Raw genomic sequence first — 21901 nt, 5'->3', positions numbered from 1 at the left:
GAAAATGCAGAAAAGGACAGAATATCACATCTTCACATTTGAAATCTATTTTCTTTAAGATCCAATTTTGTTATTTCTGTACCTACACCTGTTAAATAGCCATGGAAAATATTTTGCATTTATATAATTTTATTAATTTGCTTTTCATATCTGGTATTACTGGTTATATTTAAAGAAATCAAAACAGAAAAACAGGTCAAATAATTAAAAAAAAAGAGAATAGATTAGTCAAAAGAAAAACAAATGCAAATATTGTGCTTGTGGACTGTATTTGGGCTTGGCCAGAAGTCTAAGGTCTCCATAGATGGTTCTCGGCACACAGTTTTATTGCTGGTACACAGCACACTTTGTTCCTTTTGTTTCACAAAACCTGCCAACTTTGGAAATTAGTGACACGGGCATTCAAAATGTTTGACAAGTGGTCAGGCTCCGATATACATATTCATACCCTAGCAATAAATGACGGCAGGAAGTTTCAGATGCTGTAAAAATGAATTATTTCGTTCAACTCAACTTTAATATAGCACTAGTTTCATAAGCTCTTTTACCGTTAAAGCAGGAGCACCTCTTAGATGGCACACAAGGGACACATCGTTTAAAGAAATGTTTCTTTGCTTAAAGCAGAATTCCAAATCTGCTCAGTTCATTTAAAATATTTTTTTTCCTCTAGAATAAATGAGTAAGCAGTTCCTTTTGTGGTTTTCCTGATGCTTGGTGACTTGCTATTATTCTTCCAGCAGAAAAAGGATCAGACGCTCATATGAACAGATGTGTCCCTCCTCCTCAGCCCCACACTCGCCCTCTCCCTTTGGAAAATAAAGGTGATGGGCCTGCTGTTTGACTAAAAGAGGCTATAAATCTTCAGGGGATAAACCGCTATGTCTTTGCACTTTAAAAATATCGAGGAAAGGGAACAGGTTAAAAAACAAAGAGTCCTCCTAATAAATCATATACTGTGCTTGTGTTTTTTAACTCTTAGAAGCGCAAGGCTGCTCCAAATCCTGCCAATGCAAGAAAGGCTTCTGCTTTGGGGTGTCAGGCTAACGGGAAGGCAAGGGGCACACTTGGGCGTGCCGAGAGGGAAGATGCCCGCATTTCAGCCCTGCCGATTGTGCCCAGAGGCCGAGCCCGGGGAGGAAGAAGCCTTCGAAAAGCCAAGGCAGGTCCCGCTCCATCCAGGCTCGGCCCCGTGTGACCAATAGGGCCGGCGCGGGACGGGCCCAGGCACACGGACCGGGGTGGGCAGCGACGTGCGGGACGACCCTCCGGCGGCAGCGGAGCGCGGGCAGCGGCGGAACCGGGGGCGGCAGGTGAGCGCGGGGGCGGCCCCGCGGGGGCGCGGCTGCGGGGGCCGGGCGGGGGAGCTGCCCCCCAGCCCCCGTCCGCGGCGCGGGAGGCCCCGCACCGCGCCCGGGGCCGCCCCCTGCCTGCCCCGGCGGGGCGGGCGGGCAGCGGGGCGGCGGCGGCGGCGGCGGCGGCGGCGGCGGGGCGATGGCGGGGCGGCGGCGGGCGCTGCTGCTGCGCTGCCTCCTGCTGGGGCTGCTGGGCGGCGGCGGCGGGGGCCAGCCCGGCGGCGGCGAGTACTGCCACGGCTGGGTGGACGGGCAGGGCGGCTACCACGAGGGCTTCCAGTGCCCCGAGGGCTTCGACACGGCGGCCGCCACCATATGCTGCGGCTCCTGCGCGCTGCGCTACTGCTGCGCCGCCGCCGAGGCGCGCCTGGAGCAGGGCGGCTGCACCAACGACCGGGAGCCCCCGGACCCGGGAGTCACCGCCCGTGAGTGCCCAGCCCGCGGGTCCCGGGGCGGGCGGGAGCCGGTCCCCGCTGAGCATCCCCCGGCCGCAGCGCAGCAGCCGCCCCCGCGGCAGCCGCGGGGCGCCCTGGCCCGGCCCAGCTCGGTCGTGCCCGGCGGGTGGGCAGGGGGCGGGCGCGGCTCCAGGTGCGCACAGGGAGGAGGCGTCGGGCGTGCGGGGCCGCGGCGGCGGGTGACGGCGGCGGGAGCGGCCCCCGCGCCGGGAGGCAGAACGGGCGCCCGGGGATGCGCTTAGTGTCGTAACTTAACGGCTAACAGGGGCTCCACAGCTGGACCCATCCTAACTGGAACGCGCAATTGTATTTTAAGTTCGCATCGGCAAACTTGACTGTGTCTGCTTAACTTTGTTTTTCCTGGAGGTGAGACTGGGCTCCCGTGCTCTGCGGACACAACCTCACCGTGCAAGGGGCCGTAAGGTTTTCAAACAAAAGAAATCCAGCAGTGCACATGGAGACTTGTTTCCCAAATCACACATTTTATGCCTATTTTCCGCCTTATGAGGGAAAGTGACTTAGCATCTGCAGCATTGGAGCTTCACCTGCAGATTCATGCTGTTACATTGGACAACCCCGGCAGTTTCGGGAGATGAGGGAGGGGGAGAGGAGTGTGATTCTTGAGTGAAACTTCACTCGAACCAGCAAATGAGACGTGGTGTAGACAGCTTTCACCATTGGTGCCTGTTAAAACTCTCATTTTTATGGGTACATACAGGGTTTGATTCTGTTCTGATGATAATGGCTCTATCTTCTGACCAGAGTGTGTTAGTGGGACTGAGGCGATGTGGGGCTTCATAAACTCTGTGGAGTTTATTTCTGCACAGCAGACCTGTTGTTTCAGTAGGCTAATGTGCATGGCTTTTCCTATTCTTTCTTCTCCTAGAACCAATCTACGTCCCATTCCTCATTGTTGGATCAATATTTATTGCCTTCATTATCGTGGGCTCTCTGGTAGCGGTTTATTGTTGCACATGTTTAAGACCTAAACAACCGTCGCAGCCAATACGATTTTCTCTGCGGAGCTATCAGACCGAGACTCTTCCCATGATCCTGGCCTCAACAAGCTTCAGGACGCCATCGAGGCAGTCCAGTACCGCGACGAGTTCCAGTTCGACCGGTGGCTCGGTTCGCAGGTTTTCCTTTCCTCGGGCAGAGCCAGGGTGCCTTGTGCCATCGCCACCTCCGCCGTACACATCAGGCTGCTTCCAGACAGCCCATGCAGTCCACCTGACCCAGCCGTCGGGATTTCTGGTGTCGCCACCGTACTTTGGGTACCCTCTCCAGCCAGAGCCTGCCCTGGCTGGGAAGAGCTGCTCTGATTTTAGTCAGAGCTGAAAGGAGTTGTCAAGGAACAACGCAGCCTTCGGAAGCGCAGGGACTGCTGCTGCTGGATGTCACGCTGACATGCTCTGGGGTTGCAGAAGTCAGAACCGTTCCCATGGGTGAGTTGCCCTTGAAAAGTGCAAGGTCTCATTTGGGATCTCATTTCCCAAAATTGGATCACACTTACAGATGAATTACAAAATATTTCAAACTTAGTTGCTCTAAAAACTGACTGCTCTGATTGTTCAATTTGTGCAGAACAGATTCAGAGACAGGTAGCAAAACTATTTTGGGATAAAGGTACTCATTTCACAGCGTTATAAATGATGTTTTAACTCTAAACGCTATTAACTTGGTTAACAAACAGTGGCTGTGTTCCACTGATAATAATCAGATTAGTTCTATAAAGCAGCAAGAAGCCTAAGAAGAGAGGAGTAATTTTAACTAAGGAGAAGAGTTGGCGGATCCTGAAAACAGCTGACTGCTTCCCCCTTCCATGAGCAACAAAAGCATGAGGACGAATTTTGCTATAGATATCAAAATACATAATTTTTAAAAAATACACACAATATACCTGAACTTACACTGCATATTTGTATTAGTAAACTTTAACTAAGATAGATAAAACTAGTACTAATTAGGCTAGTTGAAAACATGCGAATCCCAAGCAGCCAAATAATGATCTATGAGAAACGCAGAAGGTATTCAGTAATACCACTAATAACTTCTCTTAAAATTCTAAAAATGATGTTATATTAAAGCATTTTTCAAAAATAAGTATTTATTGTTGGCTTTTTGCTCTGCAACGTGTGTAAGTTGGACAAACAGATCATAAAGTTGTATTTGTAAAATTAGCCATGTATAAAATGTAAAGACAAGCTTGTAATTTAAAATGTATTTACAGCATTGACAACACTAATTATTTAGTAGTCACATGCAAAAAAGTTATCAATAAATTGTGTGGTTGAAATATTGTGTCATCTGTTTGTTTCTGTACTGTTAGTGTTTGATGAGCAAGTTTTCATTTCGATGATATAACCATACTGTATTTTTTCCTGTTAAAAATAGTTTATTTTGCTTTCGTAAATGATTTACATCTTTAACTGTGCACCTGTTGTGCAGATTTAATAGAATATAAAATTCCAACTACATAGCAAACTAACAGATTAATTAATGTATTTTATATGTAACTGTGGTAAAAATGTGGTAAAACCTACAGTAATTAGTTGGGTATTTTAATTTAAAACATCCTGCCGTAGCAATAAATTTTGTTTGCCCTTCTACATTCCTTCCTCCAAGTAAACCAACAAACCAAATGGAAGAAGAAAAAAATGCATCTAAACCAAATACATGCAGCAAGCAAATAGAAAATACACAAGAAAAAAATGCAGCCATTAAAGGGCTTCTCTGTATACTTATTTTTGTGAACAAACCAAGTCATTCTCTGTATCAGAATCTACATTAGAGGCTGAACTATTTTATCAGCCCCAAACTCCCTGTATATAGGATCTGTTGAAGTAGATTCTAGCTGACCTATTTTACAAGTACTAGCATATTGGTGTGTATTAAAATTACAGCGTTTCTAGTCTGAATTACAGCGTACTTCTCTGTATTTTAGAAAAACTTCATTGGTTCATCCTCAAGAGTTGAACACATTTTTTTCTCAGCAAATATCTAACAATCAGTATCTTGGCATTTACGAAAAAAAGTTTTTAACTAACCCTTTCAGTATGTTTTTTATTGCATAATTAACAGCACAATCTGATTGATATTACTGCTGGAAATGTGGTTTCTAAGCAGAAAGACCACTTAAGTTGTATACATTGATGTTTTAAGTAATAGGTTTTAGCTTGAATGTTGTCATTGTTAATTACAAACTAAAATAATGATACACAGTATCATATGTTTTATAAAAATATAAGAAGTAGATTGTGAGTACTTGGGAAATTACTTGAAAGGTGTTTTGGCTTGCAGTTTTTAAGAAACAAATATTCAAGGAGGGAGGAAGGTAAATTTTTGCCCACCTTTGTTGATATTTTGTAGGACTCTCTTCACTGCCCATTTCGAATGGATAAGAGGTATAAGACTGTGCATCAAGTAACTTTTTGGAAAAATAATTTAATATTGCAACAGATATCGGCTGTGTTGTTTGGAAGCATCCTGCGAGATCCACTGACCATTCTGTATACAGCAGAAACAGTACAACAATTGAACTGTATTTTTAGTGAATATATAAGAAGTCTTCAATTAGTAATCTTTTTTATCTAGTAAACCAAGGCACCACAGATCCTTCTGGAAGCAGAAACTTGATAAATTCTAGTTAAAGTGCAATTTCAAGTTCTTTTAAAGAGTGATCAGTCATCGGAGCCACTGACACAGGTGATGGGGTAGCTGAAATACAGTGTTTTCCTTAAGGATGGGCTGTACACTGAGAAGTCACAAGTTGGACTTGGTTATGTCCTTTTAACATTTGGTGGTGTGCACTGAACAGGCCCACTGAACAGCACAGTGGTCTCAGTGGGCTCTGTAGTCAGATTTATTAATGTTTCAACATAGGGACAGATTTCTGCTACGCTTGCGTACAGTCTTGCAGATTTTAACGATTATTGAGCCTAAGTAGAGGCTGTGAAGTTTGCCATGTCGTGTGCAACTTGGCCTGACAGGGAAGAGCCCTCTGAGCTGCTTCCTTTCCTTCCCTGATGCACGATGGGTTTGACATCAGAAAATGCTCGAAGAACTTGATGCGCAGGAGTAATTTAATTGAATCAGACTACACAAGTCTATAGGTTTACAGAGTGCTAAGCACTTCACAGATTGGTGGCCAGAGTGCAGCAAATCCTGCAGGCCGGGTTCCGAGGCTGGGAAAGATCAGGGGTAGTTAAAGTAGCTGGGCTGGGTTACCTGTAAAGCAGGTGGGGCGGGGGTTGTGCACCATCTGCAGATAGACAAAGAAGAATCTGTACGTTCAGAAGAATCTACACATTATTGTTCATATAGCTACAGTGGCAGTGACCTATCTAGCTGAAGGGGAGGAGGGGAGCTGGACAGAACACAAGCCCATGGACCGAAATGCTTTTTGCCTATGTCAGTAGTTTCCAACTCAGATAGATTTGGGCTGCAGGTGAGAACGCTGAATTTCCTTCCCAATGAAAAGGACCTATTGGCATTAGATGCTCCTGTGATTTATAGAAAATAGCCATTTTTCTAAACCTTGCAGACAGAACACAAATGGCATTCTGATACACAGTTTTAATGACTAATGCAACAGTTTGGAGGGCTGGATGTATGCCCGAACTAAAAGAAATTGCATGCTGTCAGAAATAATGTTTACACACAACTTGCTTTACTGCCATGCTTATTTTTTAACACAGTAGGCTTAACTATTCCTTTTGTTATGCTGGAGTTAGCTCATACTCATTATACTAGAGTGACACCAACCTAAAATAACTCAAAATGAAACAAAAATCACAGTAAATTGATTGTCATTCACACATGGTATGCACAAAATGCTTTGATTGCCATTAACTGGTAATGGCATGTCTGAAACCCAAGCCTTCTATGGGCCAAGAATAATAGTGGCATGAATTGGATCACCCAGTTGTTTTGCATTTCTACACTCTGCGTTTCTCAGGCATCCGTCTCCAAAATGCATCAAAACTCTTCAGGGCTACAAAAAACACTACACATACTTGCAACAATATCCGAAGGATTTTATTTGAAACTAGGTAAGCGATACAGTATATGGCTATGTACATCCATGGATTATTTGTAATACTAATCCCACTGGAATTAAAAAGTGACAATTTCAAAATTATTTTCCACTACTGTTCAGTTACAGTCTGACAGTAACATTAGGGAGATGGAGTCAATTTTCAGTGCCATTTTTCTACATATTGCCACATGCTGTGGACTTGATACTCTGAACAGAGCTTCTGCCTTTGAGGGGGTGGCTGCTCCTCAACACTCATGTGAACAGTTTTTGATTCCCAATTACATCGAGGCTATAATTCCATGCTGTCCTATCTTCATTAGCAACGGCAGAAGAAATGCCTTTTCTGTTCTTTTTATTCTCTCCATCTACGACTTGTGCAAACTCAGGGGGATGTGGTGTAAATCAGGTTAGTGAAATGATGTAGCTTAAAAATAGCATTTGCCAAAAGAAAAGAGGGAAAGGATTTGAAAGGGAGCCTGGATCATTATAAACTAAATTATAACTTGAATAATTTCAACAGCGTCATGAAGGCCAGTGTAATAGAGGTGATGACACACCATGAGGTGGAATCTGCTTAAACCAGCTCTGCCATTAAAGACTGAGTATCATGAAACTAACAGCATGAAAGATGCATCTATTATCATACCTGGCTTGACAGAACAGAAAACCTACAAAACTAGTTGTCTAGTGTATATAAATAATCAACCACTTATCTACAACCAAGCCAGTTCAGATTTGGATAAATTGATTTTTATTCAGTGGGTGGGCACTGTTAGGGGAAATAAATACCTGCTACTATCCCAGCCAGAGGATACGGTATTTATCACTGTCTTCTGAAAAATGAGATGATGTTTCCTTATTCTTGCTCTACAGTTCTTGTACTGCATTCTTCTCTTTCAAAATACAGTATCACCACCAGAAGTATGTTAGGGCTCTGCTGCAAATCACTAAATTGCAACTTCCATGCTCACTTAAAAAAATTTAGCTATTATTTCTGTATGTTATTTTATATTCTTTTTCTGGACTTCACGTAAGAACTGAAAAAGACATCTCAAAACAGGTGTTTAAAAAAACCTTAAAAACATTTTCTGCCTTTTCACCATAGCTTAACAACATAAGAATTCTTTGCTATTTGTGAAATACTTTTTCTGATATGTCCAATTTTAACGAATTCAAAAGCAAGAGTGATCTAAGTTTTTCTTTGAAAGTAATCCCTAGCATTTGCAACCAATTAACTCAAAGTTTCTTCATTTAATGGCAAAGTTTATTCATTTTTTTAACAATTAAAAGACAAAACATTTAAAATTTGCAGTTCAAAACATGCACATTCACCAAATGACATGTAACACTGCATAGAACGTAATGTGTTACTAAAGAGAGAACTATTTATAAAACACAGTGCATTTAACATCCAGTTAAAACTAAACCTGAGAAACTACCATAAACACCGAGTCAAAAAGTCTTCATTCATGCAGCTTCATAATTTCCACAACAGTTTCAGCAGTAATGGCCTAGTGAAGCTGTAAAACCTCACTTTACCTTGAATGCAAATTTTGCTATTACAGACCAACCACTTTCTGCAGCGGTTCACACATATCAAACACTGAAAATCTTAATGAAAAATTAAGCTGAAGTAGAAAAACAACATTAATGCATTTATGGCTTCTATTCTACAATAAAGAAACACCATAAATATGATTTTTTAAAAAACTTGTTCTGGTCACAGCTTTGCAATTACAAATCCCTCTCTCTATGGAAATGCTTCCATTTGAGTTAAAGGATCAACTCTCCAAAGTGCCCAACTTGGCACATCGCTGCTCAGATGAGTAGTCCCTATACTCACAAATAGTCCAGTTGAAGCCTATGTAGCGGTTTGCATAAGCAGGAACCAGGTTTGGAATGCTAAAATATTCCTTTGTTTAATAAAGATCTATTGGTTAACAGCGAGGAAACAGGGGGAGGGAGGGCAGAGGCGGGGAAGGAGAAACTCACTTGTTGAGTTTTGTTACCAGCGAAAACATCCAGTACCAAGAAAGCTGAACTGACAAACTCATTTGCTTACATAGCACTAGCTTCTCAATATATTATGAGCAGACTTTTAATGAAGGCATCAAAAAACGGGGAACAGCAACCACCATGCATTGCCGCAGAACACGTAAAAATATTACTTCATGCAGACAGAATGATAAATTCATCAGAATTACACGTGCTTTTACATGACACATAAGAAAAAAGGGAAACAACATCTCTCCTTTAATTTAACACATATTCCAAATCATTCAAGATGGATTTAAATGAAACGAAAGAAGTCTCAAGACACTTAACACGCATCTTTGCAACATAGTGAATTTTATGGATGCATGTGGACATATAGGAATTTTCAGCTCTCTCTTAGTGTTTCAAAATATTTTATTTATCATTTTATATAAATAGAATGATGACTAAGTATAAATCTGTTGAAACTGCTTTGCAAAAATAAGTGTAAAATTAGGAAACGGCAAGAAAAAATTCGAAATACAAATTATCAATAGGTTTGTTAGAATTTGTTTCCTTTCACTTACTCTTTTGAGTCATTTATATATATGTATATATTTAAAAGTAATCAAGCAACAGAATTTATACAAGATATCTGATTTCTAAGTGGTGCTCATTCAACTTTTGATGGGAATTTTTAATATTAACTTGTAATTATTATGCAGTGCACATCAAACAGGTGGAAAAGTCCATCTCAATTCTGTATTTAACACAAATTTGAATTTTCAAACAATAAGAACAGAGGGATTGTTATGACCATTTTTGTCTAAACTGTTGTTTCTTTAAATAAACATCTGCACAATCCCCTTATTTTAACAAAGATATGATTTACTAACAGGATGGTAATAATTATATTACTATGTGCTCAACATGAAAATAAAGTGCATATTGTATACTTGACCTGATTTAAAAGTGGGCACACATAGCCAAGACGATCTTACATTTTAAAACAGAATTTTTTGAGCAATCAAATAACCACAGAATTGCCACATTGTCTTTTGTACTATTTCCAAGAAGCGGTATCTTCCAACCGCTGATTACCATAAAATAACATATAGTGTGTAGGGAGTATAGAGGCAGGGGAAAAACGCATCAGAAGTAATAAAAATGAAAACTGCACTTTATGAAATACTACAAATTCTGTAAAGATGCAAGGATGAAATGCTGTGATGAGACAGTCTTAACCTTAAATTACAGCCTAAATTTAGGATCTTAGAGCCGTTTCAGTTACTTTCTTCCTTTTTAAGATAGCTAACCTGGGGATATACTGTGTGTTGTTCTCCACAAACTGTATTACAACAGTGAGAAAGAATTTTATTTCATAGGAAAAATAAGAGATCATGTAAATTTCTCATTGTAAATATTTTACAATGTATTCTATTCCTCACATTATTTTTTTTTTTTGCAAAATCAGCAATTAAACCATTTGGAACAGGAAAAAAAAAGTAAAAAAAAAATTTACCCATAAGAAGAGTATGTATGTATTGAGTCGTTTTATATGAGTTGAGTACACTGAAAGATTATAAAGGAGCAACAGTGTCATGGTTAATTTCAGAAATGTTTTGAAGTTGTTCATTGTCCTTCGGATGACAGAAAATAGGGATCTCCATTTTAGGAAAGGGGCATGCCCCCAAATTTTTTCTTGCCTTAGGTCAAGTGATTTGGCCCTCCCATATTGATCCATCTATTTATCTATGTCTGAAATGGCTTTTCTGAAGGCAGTTCTTGTCTGCATGACTGACTGGCAGTACTGTTTCTAGTGGGATACGTTCCCTTTGTCCCCGTGTCTTCTGTTTTCTGTTTAAAGATCACTTCGGGAGAGGGAGAGGAAGACGTTGCATAACATGCATGTGAAATGCAGAGTGCCTTCCCATTGACATGCCTTCCTAAATGTGTACTTTCATATAGTGCTTTTTGTTGGGATTTCCATGTGTTTTTGTAAGTTTCTCTTAGAATGGAACATAAGAAACTTGGATAGTGCAATAAAGTTTTATGTGAAGTGTTTAGTTAGATGAAAGGCAAGAAGGCAAAGTCAATCTTTACTAAGTACATGACTAATGAAGGAGGGCAGAGAAAAGATGGGAGGGGATGACTTGTTGCTTTTAAGTTGAAAGTGCATGATTTGGTGAGTGAAGAGGAAATTCTTAATTTAACACATCACTGGGGATGTCATTGTTCTGCTTGCTGATCTAGTTGATCTCCATTCAAAGAAAAAAAGATCATTTCTGTGTAATGCACAGAAATGTAATTAAAAATAAACCCAACTGCTACTATAGAAAAATGTATATTAAATGCAATTGTAGTAGCTTTTAAACTCAGAGACTAAAGAGCTGCAAGATTTAATTAAATTCTGAGGTTAAAGTAGCTTTTCTTAGTTTGAAACCTGATGGTTTTTGAGAAATACCAAGGATAGCTACTTATAAAAGTTATCGCAATTTAACACCTCCACTCCCCTTTTTTTTCTTAAACCAGGTATGTATCTTTTTCTGCAGTCACCTCCTCTCCATTTTTAATTAAAGGTGAGAGTATATAGGTATTCTGCATGACCAGTAAGTTGTAAAGGGGCTGCTGCAACATGTTTCCCACCTTTATAGGAAGCGGCTTTAGTGCAAATAAAACAGTACATACCACAATCTAGCGGGCATGCTTTGCTATCTGTTTCAATGTATGCATTTCAAATAATTTCAGTATAAAAATGTTGAAAATTTCATACGTTTTAAGAAATAAGTTAAACTTTCTTTTGAAACTACAACATAAGCAGATAAAACTAAGCATTGCAAAAATAATTAAAGTTTGCTAAAGGGAAGTAAGGCAGAGCGATTCTTAAAAAATTGAAAAAAATAATATGTGTACTCAGTTTTACAAGGTGGCAGCCATTTTCAACATATGCAACACTAAATGAAAATAAGGGAAAAGCTTGTATAAGGCCAAAGGTGCAAAGATTTGCAGTTTTGAATGCAAATGCCGTAAAGGCCACTCAAATTAGACTTGCTGTACTGTAAATCTTTCTCCTTGAGTGCAGAGACTCAAGCATGCACTTCTGAGCTCAGGACTGGAGTTAATTTCTTTTCAAATTATCTCTAACAACAGAAAACATTTATGGAACTTCTTTGGCAAACATTTTTAGGTTAGTTTGACACAAACATCTATAAACATCTTGACTCAAAGTCTTTCTCAAAGAAGGTGAATTAACACCATTAAGATGCTATTTTTTGAGCACTTGTTGAAATCAAAGGCTTGTTATCAGCTGTATTTAAATATATTAACACTTAAAAACCTCCACAGATGCTAATGGTCTGTCAATGTAAAGTATGTTTAGCGATCTGACCATTGCCTTCCAAGTATGTGACCAGTATCAATTCGACTTCATTGTAAAATAAGCAAGCTGGCAAGATACAAGGTAAATTCCAATCTGTTTACAAAGGCCAAGCAAATACTTGTTAAAAAATTTAGAGATGGTGTGTTACAGTGTAGTTGCACAGTGCTTATGTCTACTGAATGCAGAAATCCAAACTTTATGAAACAAGACCATCATAGATCTTTAAATCTCTGAAAACTGGGCCATGGCTGAAACTCCCAGCAAAGATCTAGTAGTCTGTCTCACAAAAGTAACTGACTAAATCTCATGCTATGTTCCTTCACCATTCCTCAGGCCTTTGTTTCGTGGTATCGTAAGCTCTTATTACTTCAGACTGCGAAACGATTCCATTTTCATCTTGAGAGAAGGCATAGCCATCTGCAGATACAAACCAAAATAGAAACCAATTAAGTTTTGATCAGATATTTTTGGTAAAGCTTTAATAAAACCAACTTAGCAAGGGTCAGTAGGGGGCAACAATACTCTTTTCAGCAATTAGGTAGAAAACCCATGCTGTTTCTTACATAATTTTGCAATTATAAAATAGCAGAAAGAACTCTGTGCAGTATCTTAGGAATGAAGAGAAACCTACCAACAGGCAAAGAACGTGGTCTACTGTGTTTAGGATACATCTTTACTATAAACAAATGCAGTGAAAGGTAGAATTTTACTTCTATATTATTAATGGATATTAATTTTTCTCTGTCAGTGAACACTTACGAAGTAAGTTTTGCTGCAGAGAGTCAGAACGATACAAGTTCACATGGTTCTTCTTAAAAACGTTCTTCAGTAGTTGGGCTCTTTCAGTTAAGCTAGAAAGAAAGTGGACATGTGTGAAAAATATTTATTTACTAATTACAATATCCCTTTATCTTTGAGTCTGTTAAACTGAATTAATTATTAAATGAAAAGTGACCATTCTCCTTTTTCTTTTTTAATTGTGCCTGAACTAATTATTAAGAAGATGATTAAAAGCGTGTGTGAGGGCAGATTATGAATTCCAGATCCCTGGTAATGTTTTTACTCATCACAGTACAAGTAAAACATCTGTTTAAAGCACTGTTGTGTGCTGACGACACAAATACATGAATAATATTGTAAACATCTGAGCATGACTCCTTGAGAACCATGCAATGTAAAGGAAAGGAACTGGCTCTCTTGACATAGCGTGGCCTGAGTAGTGCCAGGCTGAATCAGTCTTTCTTACATAAGAAAGTGCTCTGAACCTCTACTGAGACAGTGCCCCAAAGGGACAGGAAAAGAAGATGGAGGGAAAGTCACATCCATGGCCATCAAGCTGTTTGTACAAAATCATATTGCTTCCATGTCCTAGCAAGGTCTGTTCCCCATGAAACTCTAGAAGATGTTTCTCTGAAGATCATACCCAAATAACAGACTACTTTTACTACTAGAGGTTGGTCACTTCAGCCCATCTCCTTCTTTCTCAGCAGTACTGAGTCTGTTGTGTTGTGTTTATTGCGCTTTAACGTGATCCAAGCAACTCTCCATTTCAACCCAACTAGAAAACAGGAGTATTAAACAATTTTTAAATTGAGGCCCAAGTCTCAGATGAATGCTGCGAACTCTAGAGAACAAAGCTGTGAACGTGCCAGGTTTCCTTACCGTGCATCTTTCTTACATTTAAAGTTCTCTTAAACAGGATCCCACATTACTAAATAAATAACAACGGACTAGCCATAACTCAGAAAGCTTTAGAAATCTGACAATTTTCATACGTATTAAAGATGTGCAAGGGATATGTTAAACTCACACAAAACCTTCAATTTCTTCCTCTAAAGTTGATATTCACTGTGAATTAGAGCTTGTGTTTCAGAGAAATACCAACCTATCACTGACACATTTTCAATGCTGAAAAAATCCATCCCCTCCCCATGTGGACTGGTCTAAAAATTAGTTCACTTACAAAAAATAAAAAGTATCTTTTGTTTGTTCTGAGTATATAGTAATTTGATTTTGTTATTGTTTTGCTAGATTATCAAAGTTGTTTCTTGTGTAAGGATGTAGTAAGTATAACAGATTTCACATACCTACGCTACTGAGTTTTGATCAGTCCAATTACTTTTTCAATTAGCTTAACAGGTTTACCTTCCTGGGCTACTGACTGGACTAAGTGGTGCAAGGAATGGAGCTAGATCGCTTCAACCATTCAAACCATTAAATTAGAAATGCTCCTTCTTTCTTCAGTGAGTACATACTTATTTATAAAGTTGCACCATTGTCTTAAACTGGAGACACTAATGGTCTATCTCCCCTTTCTCTTCCCCTCCCGTCTGGTGGTTAAAGCATATATCAGGAGGTGAGAGCTTGGCTCTTTAAGTTAGAAGAGACAGACCTATTACTGCACACCCATAGAGGAATGCAAAATCTACAGAGTAAGAGGGTAGGCAGGGGAAACCACTTCTGTGGCCATGTTTTGACTGAAAAGATTGAATGAGATTTCCTTGTGAAAAAGGAATTGGGTACCAGTTCCAGGAAAGCTGTTGGCATCTGCTGTCTGAACCAAGAGCAGAGAGGCTGGAGTACTGAGACACACTTTACTCTCAGTGTTTTAATAAGCTAGCTCTTTGGAAAAGTTTTTTTCCTTCATCCTAATTGCTCCTCTAGGCAGGGTAGGACCCTTGTTTTTTAGTTCAGAGCTACCAACTGTTAAAGTGACAAGATCAATAAAAAATTAGAGACTGAGGTTTAAGCCACAAGGATAAACTGAATGGAAAAATAAATATCTCCATGAAAGATGGGAGGTCAAAGAGGTGGAAGACCATGCAAATACTTTGATACAGTTATCAGCTGTATCTCCTTTGCAATATATCTGAGGAACCCTTCTTAATGTGAGTTGAAATCAGCAAATTTCTATGAAATTTTTGGTTTTGACAGGTGTTATTTTCTAATAAAAAAAAAATTATTAAAAACATACCATGCCTATTCTAGCATTTTTGACACCATCACTATTCTTTGCTCGTGTTCCAGAATGAAATGTTCAGATTGCTTAAATGCTAAACACTGAAAATACTACTTTAAGTTTCACAGGAACATGAAGCATGCACATGTCTTAGTTTATGTATAATGATGTTTCCACTACACAGATCTGATTACTGGTACAGAAAATACAAATAAAGTATGAAATACATTTGGGAAAAGTGCTTCCAGCTATCCAGGTATTAAATTCTGCTCTATTTCTCTACTTGAAGAAATACTGCAGGCTCTTGATGATGAATCACTCTGTTGCCATTCAAAAACATATTTAAAAATCTACATGCAAAGCCAAGAAAACATGGTTTCATAATGAACAAATGATAAATCATAGTAACTAAATACCTATGCTCATTATGTGTACCAATATGGACAAGCAGAATATGAACTATTTTTGAACATGAAATGTATATATCTACAGGCAATTAATCTAATTTACAGAAAAAAAAAAATACTACTTTATATATTTCTGACCAACCACTTAGCTGGTCTAAAAATAATGTCCAAGTGGATTGAATGAAAAACAATGATTGTATGAAGCAGCATTTACACTATGTATATCTAAAGTCATTTCCACAATTTTTGGCTGTTATTCATATTATTGTTAGTCTATGTAGTATTCAAGCCAGTAAAAATATTTTTGTACTAAGTATTAATACTGTTGTTTCTGCATAACCATTATATACAAGGTATCAGAAAAACTGTTTTTGAACAATGGTTTTTACACAAGTATCCTTTTACCTTAGCCATTTTAAGTACAAATGGTTTTGTGGCATTTCAATTACAATGGCTCTAAAGATAGAAATCATACTTTTCGTGGCACAAGTTTGTTAATCCATCGAAGCTGCTCTATTATTTATGTTATCAAGGCACCTTCAAGTCAATTATATTCCAACATGAAAGTTTACTTTCTGCTGGAAAAGTGACCATGCAAATTTCATACCTTCTTGCTCAAAATATATTCTTACTTTACTGACAAATACATGTGATAAAATCAATTTGAATGTGTTGCCTACAGAAGAACAGAATAAAGTATTCTTGGACAACTTTGGGGAAAAAATCTGATTACACAATCTTATACACACTGAAACAGCAAGAGATGATAGGAATGCTCTTCAATGCTAAGAGTTTAAAAAGCTTTTCAAATCATCACTGGAAAAATAAAAGGGATGACAGATTTTAAGACTATATATTAGCATGTCTTACTTTCAAAGCACATGCTAAAATATAATAAAGATCTTTGAAGAACAGAGTTTTAAATTATTTCAATGTAAATGTCATTTTTAATCCTAATTTAAGAAAACAGCTGAAAGCACAAATTCAGAATTTAAATAGGAAATTCCCATCCTAAGATTGTTTGATAGGAAAACATCAAAAGGTAAAGCCTTACAATCTTATTCAAATGCATGCAGTATCAGGTCAACACAGCGCTAAAAATCTTCAACAAATATATTCTAGCTGAAAAAACAGCCATAAAAATTAACACAAATGTACTTCTAAGTAATCATTCAGATACTGTCTGATTGCAGCATCTAGCCAATAGTAGAATCCCGACCTGTTACCTGTGGAAGCTGAGCCTCTGGTTTTGTGTTGTAGTATTTTTCAGATGGGAATGGACAGAGTGGAAAAGTTCCTGAGTTATCTTTCTCACTATTTCCCACTTCTTAATCAAACAGTGATTTAGATATTCTTAGACTATTTTGGTATTTCATGAGAGCAAGTCCCTTCTTTTGCTACAATATAAAAAGGTACTTCCAGAAATATGCACACTAGAAAAACATTATTTCGTGCTGAAGAATACACAGTAAGTTTGTAGAAAATAACTATTTGTTCTTGCATGAAAAGTGCTACAACTCAAGAGCAAGAGAGTTCTCATGTACATATTTAAAACACCTGCAGAGGACATTCCTTACCAATTTAACTACTTAGTCTGCCCTGGTAAGTAGTTAATCCAGGCATTTAGGAGACTCAAAAATGTTTACAATAGTTCAACCAAATTTCTGAAGCTGCAAGTAAGTCAGTTCATCAGACCATTTTTTAAGAAAAAATATTTTCTCCATAAAGGATGACTTTTTGGCTCTATTACCACATTAAGTTATAATTTAAAAAAAAAATTATGGAGAGAATAAACCTTTAGGAGATATTAAGATGTCTAACATCAATTGATTTGTGTGTTAGGTGGACGATTATATGCTTCAAAGAACACAGGTCTAAAAATAACTCTGTAGAGAAGGAATGAAGACATTCTGGCAGGTAAGTAAATCACCTTCATGAAGCCCTCCTAACTACTTAATTGTGGGATAAAAAGATAATTATAAAACTAGTGGTGAAAACACCAAGTTCCTCTTACATAAATAAGTAGGGTTTTGGAAGACCTTCTGTAGGATGAAGGGAGAGCATACTGCCTAGACAATGGAACTAAAAGTAGCTGAATTTGGGAATACAAGAGAAGTCTTGGGAATGCAAGTATGGAACACTAAAAGGTACATTACCTTACTTTCTTCTGAATCCACAAGATGCTTCCCTTTTAGCACTTTCTAGTACTAATGCTTGCTTTCTTTTCTGTAATTCATTCTTCTACAACTTTTGCTCTTTGCAAAAGAGCACACAGCACAGATTCCTTGTGGCTCAAAGCTCAACACATTGATATATGAGTTGGTTAATTTGTAGGAAGATCTTGCCCTGAAGCTGCCTGAATGAGCACTGCCACTGGACAGAGCACCCGTAACAATCAATTTAGATCACCTTTAAAGGTAAGAGAACTTACTCTTGCAAGCACTAGTTAGGTCTTGCAGTGATGAAGGAAAAGTATGCTCCATGCAGGAATCATCATCAACTGGGAGATTTTGCAGTACTTCCAGTACGGAGCTGCTGCCACAAAGACAGCATATGGAGCCTGATGGGAGACACTACACAAGAATGTGCTCCTGTGTAGCTCACCACACTAGACTAGGTGTTGCACCGGTGGTGGGATGAACTTCCAGGCCTCATGGTACCTCCCCTGGTATTTGTGGTGCTAGAGAAGATGAACTCCCCTAGAGGGAAAACATCCTTGTGAAAATAATTTCTAGGGAAAGAAAGGAAAAGTAGGACCAAACACGAGCTGGATATTCCACTCATTAGAAATGGTGGTCATCACCCTGGTATCCAATGTAATTTGGTCTCAACTGGTAAATCCTAGTAAGCTGATTCCCACAGAACTGGAGGAAGCATACAGTAAGACTGAAGGAGAAAGGGAACTTAAGTATCTTTATGAACTAAAGGCGATTCCTGAGAATTGATCCTAAAATAAGTGGCTGTGCTTTCTAGTCTCTTTCTATGCATACCTTGGTAGGAAAAAAGCCTTCTTGGCTAAGCCCTTTGCCATGAAGATACTAAAAAACCCAGCAGTCCAAAGGAAAGAAAGAACAGGAAAATCAAGTATTAACAGTCTTGGCTTTTTTTTAGACTTCACAAAACTCACGAAAATGAAGACAAGAAAGCTCTCCCTCAGCCAAAGGGCACTGATGAATTGGAAGTGGGGGAAAGGGGGGGGTTTCTCATCTCACACTCCTGTTCAGCAAGCGTTTGCTACGAGTTCAGCTGGGGTTAAAAAGTCTTCAGTATTTCAGTGAGTGCACACCTTTATGCTGAGCTCACACGTAGAGATTGTCCAGTTGTTCAGTTTTACCTTCTCCCTTTTCAAATTACCTGCCTGACCCATGAAGGAGGATATAACAAGGGAATTCTTGTGGAGTCTTAAGTTTAACGTGCATGAGGTAAGAAATAATTTTGTCAAATTTGTTAGTTCTGGACTGGCACTAGATACAAAGCTAGTTTTTTCTTTTCAATTTCAGCAAATTCTAGACAGATTTTGTTGTTTTCCCCTATGCTACCAAATAGTTTTTTTTTTTCTAAATTGTGCTTAGGCCCAATTTATAACTATATTAGTGAATGATGCAGGTTTAAACTCACTTTATGTTAATTGTTAACACAGTTAAAAGTGACAGAATTAAAATAGTACCTCAAGTTTGTTCTAGACATAATAACTAGAAACATAACAGTCAGCTACAAATAAACACATCAGATAAAACTCTTGGTAAAACCTAAATCTAAGCACATGAAAAAAAGTACAGGCTCAGTATACCTGAAACCTCTTTACAGAGATTTCTATGGATTTTGAAAAATAATCTTTGTCTTTGATACATGTATAAGGCTGAAAAAATATATATATTTTTTTTAAAGACAGTGATCTACAGATTTTTACAGTACCTCTTGCCATGCACAACTGCCCCAGGATCTTCAGACTTTGCTTCCAATTCCTGAACTTCATCTACCAGTGTCTTAAAAGTAGCTCTCTTTACTCTGTAAGTTATACAAAATACTGCCAGATTTACTCTTGTTGAAAGTAAAAGAAAAGATTGTTTTGACACTTACATAAACATTCAATTTACAAATCCATTTTCCCAGATGACTTAAAAATCAAGCTTTGCAAGAAGAAATATTATCAAGCAAGTATAAATAATACGTTTTATCAGCTGGTTTGCAAATTAGAAAAAACAAATATTTACTAAAATATATGACAATTATTGAAACATTTAAAATACTAATAACGCTTGTAATAAAGTTTTTCAAAAACCAACAATGTGAAAAATAATTTTATATAATCACCAGAGATGAGCTTCATTTGCTTTTCTTATATTAGTAATTAGAACACATATTTAAAATTGAGTACTTTCTCCCATAAACCTTGGCATTTCTGTACTCACACTTTATATACCACATCAAAAAGTAAAGCTGTCATAGGAATACATAGAAGTCCCATCCAAAACACTCCAGAGCTGAACATCATAGCTGCCTGGAGGGAAAAAAGAAAACAATGTGATCGGTTATGGCAAGAACTAGGAAAAAAACCCCAACAACTTAGAAGCATCAATTAATTAGTTGAGGGTATCAAAAGCAAATTTAAAGGAATCATTCTAGACCCTCTAATGTGAAATAAAACTTGCATTATTTTCTAAAATCCTCAGAGTCACTACAGAAATCCAGTAGATAGTCAGCACTAATTCATGTTAAGAAGCTGGCAGAAAGAACACACTGAGAGAAGGGGAATCTGTCCCTCCACAACCCTGCTCTACACCACTATGCTGACCGTAGACATTTCCATTAAAATCAGGTTTATCGAAAATCCATCCCCCACAACCCACACAACCTTTGTCAATACACGATGAGCACAATTTCTTATTTGTAGTCAACCCTAGCAGGATATAATGGTTCCTGATCCTTGATATGGATATTGGACACTGTTACAATCATTTTGCAATATAACTTGGATCTAAGTTATTTCAAACTGAACTCACTGTACCAGAGTTCCCACACTGCCCCAGACTCCTGTTCAACAAACTGCTTAAAAATAAGAACTAAGAAAACAATGAATTACATAATTTTAGAAGTATGCAAGACATTGTTAAATGGAGACCTAACACATTAACGCACAGCGAAATACTTGCAAACCAGATCATTGCTTTTAGCTGTGTGTTTGCTTTTTTATACACTGCTTTATTTCAATACACAGGAATTTCTTATGTTCTTCTGTCTGTAAACATACTAAAAACTAAAACACACTAAAAAGCCAAAACAAGCATCATAATCTATGGACATTAAAGGAAAAACAAATAAACAAAGTTTACCCTTGTAATTCATGCTCAAGTATCTACATCAATAGTATTACGGATGTAAGAAGTATGATAAATACTTAATGAAGCATATTACTGAAAGATTGTTCTGCAGCCAGTATTAAAAATATCTTTGTAATGTAATTAGATTGCACAGAGAATGAAAGTTACATTGCTACACGATATTCTTTCAAATCCTTCATTACTTGGAGACTAATTCCTTTCTATGGTTAAACCTCAGTACGCAACTAAAATAAACAAGCTGAACTTTTACTAACATTAATTAGCAGACAAATTCAGGTAGCTTGCAGTAGCTAAAGTCTAATTTCTGAGTGCATATACAGGAACATTTTAGAATTATACTTGACACGTTCATGTGTAAAACCAGAAGTGAATTATTTTCAGATTAAAAAAGTCTCATTCTCATACAGGTAAAAAGTTCTATTTACCTTGTTTCTATATCCAAATTCCTACTGACACTGACTGTTTAGAAAGCATTAGAATGTATTTGAACTGCAAAGTTGGTAAACTTTCCACAGCTATATTAAAAGTATAAAGATATCGCCCTGAGATTCTAGTAATTATTTCTGCCAACAGCTGTCAGCAAAGTGTAAACACTAAGCAGTGACAGGTTCAAAATAAAACAATTCACATTTTCAAGAGAGAAAAAACAAGAGAAAGTTTTGCATGAGGAAGTGGAGAAAATATACTAGCACAGTCACTTTAGAAGCAAAATTACTTCTGACGTACTTGATGAAATACTCATTTCCTAAAACAGCAGCTAATAGGAAATGTTCATCACTGCTACATTTTGCAAGACTTTTTATAATTAAGTAGCAATTAGAGAGACAAAGTTTCCTAAAAAAACCCAAGAAAACCCCCCCCACAACTTGAAGTAACGATGACTCTTACTTCCTATTATAAACACTTTTTTTTAAAAATTTATAAGGACATAGCAAAAGCTGTGCTTGTGTTAGCCACTCAGTATTAAATGTTTGCTGGTGAAACAGCAAAAGTGA

At 38.1% G+C, this 21901-nt stretch overlaps 2 protein-coding genes across 5 annotated transcripts in view; one reads left to right on the top strand and one right to left on the bottom strand.

Moving 5' to 3' along the window:
- Positions 1 to 1491: 1491 nt before the first annotated feature.
- On the top strand, positions 1492 to 3197 carry SHISA3 (shisa family member 3). The gene is made up of 2 exons (XM_065634709.1): positions 1492 to 1777; positions 2694 to 3197. Exons 1-2 carry the CDS (start codon positions 1492 to 1494, stop codon positions 3143 to 3145), a joined length of 738 nt encoding a protein of 245 aa, XP_065490781.1. The 3' UTR covers positions 3146 to 3197.
- Positions 3198 to 8083: 4886 nt separating this feature from the next.
- ATP8A1 (ATPase phospholipid transporting 8A1) overlaps positions 8084 to 21901 on the bottom strand; it is a 109819-nt gene continuing 96001 nt past the window's right edge. For 2 of the 4 annotated variants that reach the window (XM_065633706.1, XM_065633708.1), the window contains 4 exons: positions 19977 to 20065; positions 19480 to 19572; positions 12958 to 13049; positions 8084 to 12615 (listed from right to left, as the gene is read on the bottom strand). In XM_065633706.1, coding sequence (XP_065489778.1) covers positions 12518 to 12615; positions 12958 to 13049; positions 19480 to 19572; positions 19977 to 20065 — 372 coding nt within the window. In that variant the 3' untranslated portion in view covers positions 8084 to 12517. The remainder of the gene's footprint in view (positions 12616 to 12957; positions 13050 to 19479; positions 19573 to 19976; positions 20066 to 21901) is intronic. The other 2 variants (XM_065633709.1, XM_065633707.1) reach the window with 1 other exon arrangement.

The sequence above is a fragment of the Caloenas nicobarica genome, chromosome 4, assembly GCF_036013445.1.
Source record: "Caloenas nicobarica isolate bCalNic1 chromosome 4, bCalNic1.hap1, whole genome shotgun sequence".
Classification (NCBI taxonomy): domain Eukaryota; kingdom Metazoa; phylum Chordata; class Aves; order Columbiformes; family Columbidae; genus Caloenas; species Caloenas nicobarica.
The sequence above is the reverse complement of the archived record's forward strand: the minus strand, read 5'-3'. Positions and strand labels throughout refer to the sequence as shown.

Bases quoted from the DNA above. Each gene is read 5' to 3' on its own strand.
- SHISA3 (XM_065634709.1), top strand. From the start codon at position 1,492: ATGGCGGGGCGGCGGCGGGCGCTGCTGCTGCGCTGCCTCCTGCTGGGG. The intron at 1,778-2,693 runs GTGAGTGCCCAG...TTCTTCTCCTAG, and splicing joins GGACCCGGGAGTCACCGCCC to AACCAATCTACGTCCCATTC.